The 4,029-nt window shown below is 36.0% G+C and overlaps 1 protein-coding gene across 1 annotated transcript; it reads right to left on the bottom strand.

Annotated features, from left to right (window-relative positions):
- Window positions 1-1,766: 1,766 nt before the first annotated feature.
- On the bottom strand, window positions 1,767-3,266 carry LOC114544956. The gene is made up of 4 exons (XM_028563423.1): window positions 3,077-3,266; window positions 2,661-2,820; window positions 2,409-2,512; window positions 1,767-2,304 (listed from the first exon to the last, which is right to left on the bottom strand). Exons 1-4 carry the CDS (start codon window positions 3,263-3,265, stop codon window positions 1,975-1,977), a joined length of 783 nt encoding a protein of 260 aa, XP_028419224.1. The 5' UTR covers window position 3,266; the 3' UTR covers window positions 1,767-1,974.
- Window positions 3,267-4,029: the final 763 nt, after the last annotated feature.

Below are 4,029 nucleotides of genomic sequence, written 5' to 3'. Positions count from 1 at the left end.
CTAATAATAATTGGCTCATTTTTTTCGTAAGTCAGGTATTTTATTAGGCCCGTTTGGGCCCTATATGGCCTTATATGGCACTATTAGGCCCGATGGCCCGATTGCTGCATGACTAGGCGTCCTAACCCGGACAAGTCCGGGCTTTTCAATGCAAACTCTTGCTTACAGAAGAAAAAGTCAAACGATCTAAACAAGAAAACAGTGTAGTGCCCGGACAATATGTTTAAAATATTTGTAAAATTGTTCTACTTAATTACATTGTTACAAGCGTTAATACGTGTCTTAATTTATGCTTCAAGCATCGCGTTGTCCATAAACACCAATATATTTTCGATTCGCTCTAAAAATGCACACATTTTCGCATTCGCAATACCCCCCTTTTTCCTCCCTTTGAGGAGTTTGGGCCTGAAATATCTCATTGAGCGGATGAGCATCTGCTCATGAGCATTTATGAGCATGTGCTCATAGGCCCGTTTGGGACTTATATGGCCTTATATGACCCTATTAGGCACGATGGCCCGATTGCTGACTGCATGGGCATCTTAACACCCGAATATGGACAAATATTCGATTAAACATTGGGAATAAATGCTCCCTTAGAACATTCCTCTGCAACACTGCAAATCTTTACGTCGTATACGTACACATCTTTTTATTATATGTATACGAATATAACGCCCATACGATATGTGACCTTCAACGGGAAAACGTACGTTAACGATATTTCGTTGAAACGGCAAAACGAACGGATAACGAACGGGTAGTGAACGATCTGTATAACGTTTCAACGAACCCAGAAAACGTTTTGACGAATTCAGCTAAAAATGTGAACGTTTAAAGTCGAGAATACGAACGGATAAATAAACGTTCAATCTGAAGCCGTTTGAACGATTTATGTTTATGAACGGTTTTAACGAATTTGTCTGAACGCCTGTTGCGCGTATAATTGACGCAAGATATTATTGACTAATTTATCTAATTAAAAGAATAGGAAATATTTTCAAACAAGTAACATGTGTTGTTCCAAGTATGTGTGTACATAAATAGCTATACCTTCATTTGAATGTTTAACTAAAATTATTAGCTATACTACCTAAATCCCATTATTTTATACTTTATATACACAGCAAAAATTGTCATTCTTGATTTAAGAAAAAAAATGCTTGCTTTGAGCAAAATTTTGCTCAAAGCAAGCAAATACATTCTTGTCCGTATAGTAAGAATATTATTCTTGCATAGAATATTATTCTTGTTTCAAGAATTATATTCTAGGCAAGAATATTTGTTCTTGATACAAGAATATATTCTTGATATAAGAACATTTTTTCTTGCGAGAATAATCCTAGAATGCAAGAACATTTTTACTTGTTACAAGAAATTTTTTTCCTAAATTAAGAACAATGAGAAAGCACGTATTCTCAAAATAAGAATGAAGGTTAAGAATATATTCTCAATTTAAGAAAGGGTTTTTTTGGGTGCAGGTGCGCGGTACATGCAGAAATGCTTAATATAAATATAAATACTGTTTTCATTCAAGAACATCGTAGTTCTCTTTAAAATTTATTAATATATCTGCTAAAAGCACCAGACAAACCAATTTCTACACTAATACAAAAGGCCAAAAAGTAAGTTACACAAAGTGCATGCAAGTGCAACCAATATGCGCAAAGCGCATTTTGTTTCAATTAAACCTGACATTCAGTTCTACACCGTACTGTTCAATTCATAGCTAGAAGAGCCAGAGGGCTTAGGCATTCCAAACAAACGGCAATGATGAGGCAATGATGGCAAACGTGATATGTTCGAATTGAATTGCATGATAATTTGTTTGAGGCCGCCGGAATGAAAATAAAAAGCGAAGAAATGATGCCCAAATTTTATGCAAAAAATCAACTCAGCCTGTCTTCAAATGCGAAGCTCAAGCCCTCTATTTCTTGACAATGTATATTAACCTATCACACATTGCATTAAAGTTTAAAAATCGTCAGATGAGTTCTGCTTGAACTTCAAGTAATCCTCTTTGGCAGACTCAAATGAGTTATACAGGTCTGCAGGGGTGTTCATATCGTGAAATAATAAGCTGTGGAGCATAGTTAGACCTAGCTCATGAGATTTTGGATAATCCACATCAATAAGATAAAATAATCCGATTAATGCCAAGACTGCTTGCATTATATTCCTTAGTTCCACTGTGAAAATAAGGGTACCTTGGCAGACGAGGTAGGCTGATGTCTTATCCAGACATAACAAAGGAATACCTTTACCTTGTCGTCGGCTACAAACTGTCTCTGGATCCTCGTGATCCTAAGTAGAAAAACATTAAATGAAACATTTTCATCATAAGCAAAGGCCGTGTAGCATGCCAATAATGATTACTTCTCTTATTCCGCTATCAAAGTAACAATTACCTTAATCACATAAATAAGCTCAATGAGCTTCTTGGCAGACTTATTTAGCTTTCCATTGCCAAACAACAAGTGCAAATTCTTCATAAGCTGTACAACTTTGGAAACTGTAACAATAAACATTTTTATTCTTAGTCATTGTGCACAATAAGAAATGAACAATGCATACAGCACAGGCACAACACAACTGTTCATATATCTTACATACTGTATAAGCAATTGCAAAATGACAGATTTTGAAATATATACACTTACCCTTTCCAGGTTTTTTAGGGAGCTCCATCCTTTGCTTTGAGCAACCAAAATATAACATTACATCCAGCTCTTCTTTCAATCTCATGACACATTCATTCATAAATTTCTTGGGATCATTATTGGCAGCTTTTTCATTAATCCGGCGCACCTCTTCAATAATCTAGCAAAGATATGTTTTAACATCATATGTTTTTCGTCTGATGTTACATCATATAGCAGTGTCTATGATCATTCTTATCACAGATCACAGACATTAGATATTGTGAATACAAAATAGGATGCATTGCATGTACCATAATGTGCATAACAACAGTTTTAAAATTCAGAGGGAATGGGTTTGTTTGAAATAGCATACTAATAGAGTAACCTAAATTAAATGTTCAAAGCCAGTGTATTCTAAAAAATAAACAGCCTACCTCTACAGGGTTTTTAAAGCATGGATACAGCTCAAACAATCTTGAGCATCTTTCTGTTGCTGGCATTTTCTTGATACGGGCTCGTCTTGATTTAAACTCTTGGTTTAAGTATGAATTAATTACATTGGGCGATGGCTTGCTTTTTTGCATCTCTTTTGACAAAGAATTGTATAATCTGCCCATAATCATATCATCCATGCCATGACAGATGACTCTGAACCTGAAAATAAGAAACAATACATCAGCGAAGCCGATAAGGACATGCATTCATTACTGTAAGGACATGAATTCAAAGACAAATGGACAGACAGTACATACATACATAGATTGTTGTTCTACTTACTGTTGCTACTTCCAGCTTCAGCATTGCTCTGCTGTGCACCAGTGCTAATATCAGTCATGATTGGATCTACATCGTTGGATTGCTGGTCTTCTGGACATTCAGTGGTTTTAATATAACTGGTTATCTTGTTGCTGGCTTTTTTCTTATTGGGCCCCCGCTTGTTCTCAACTGTCTTCTTGTTATACATTCTCTTCTTCAGGCGGTTAAATAAACGTTCCTGAAACAAGGAAAATCTGTTATAAATAAAAACTCAATATCTCCAGTCCACAAAGCTAATTCACATTATTGAATAGACCTGTTGTGTCAAAGTTAACATACAACATATAGAATACTGGTAAATATGTAGTAGCTTATCACAATATTTATATATAACGCTTACATGGCCATTCACTGGATCAGATAGCAATGGATACGTCACAACAAGACTTTTTGCCATTTCCTTCAGCTCCATTGTAGTGGGCAATCGATTCCATGGGTCACACAAGGTCATGGATATCATGTTGCTGACTGTTCCCCGCACAATGTCATGGACCAAATGTTCTGGTATACTACCACTTTCCACAGCCAAGTCAACCCGTCTGTCACGGTATATAGTGAAGACTGGGGATTT

The sequence above is a fragment of the Dendronephthya gigantea genome, unplaced genomic scaffold, assembly GCF_004324835.1.
Source record: "Dendronephthya gigantea isolate DGI-Jeju-01 unplaced genomic scaffold, DenGig_1.0 001090F, whole genome shotgun sequence".
Lineage (NCBI taxonomy): Eukaryota > Metazoa > Cnidaria > Anthozoa > Malacalcyonacea > Nephtheidae > Dendronephthya > Dendronephthya gigantea.
The sequence above is the reverse complement of the archived record's forward strand: the minus strand, read 5'-3'. Positions and strand labels throughout refer to the sequence as shown.

Excerpts from the sequence above, each read along its gene's own strand:
- LOC114544956 (XM_028563423.1), bottom strand. The coding sequence starts at position 3,265 with ATGATTATGGGCAGATTATACAATTCTTTGTCAAAAGAGATGCAAAAA. Across the intron at positions 2,513-2,660 it reads CCCTAAAAAACCTGGAAAGG|TTTCCAAAGTTGTACAGCTT; the intron begins GTAAGTGTATAT and ends TTATTGTTACAG. Across the intron at positions 2,305-2,408 it reads AGCTTATTTATGTGATTAAG|GATCACGAGGATCCAGAGAC; the intron begins GTAATTGTTACT and ends TTTTCTACTTAG.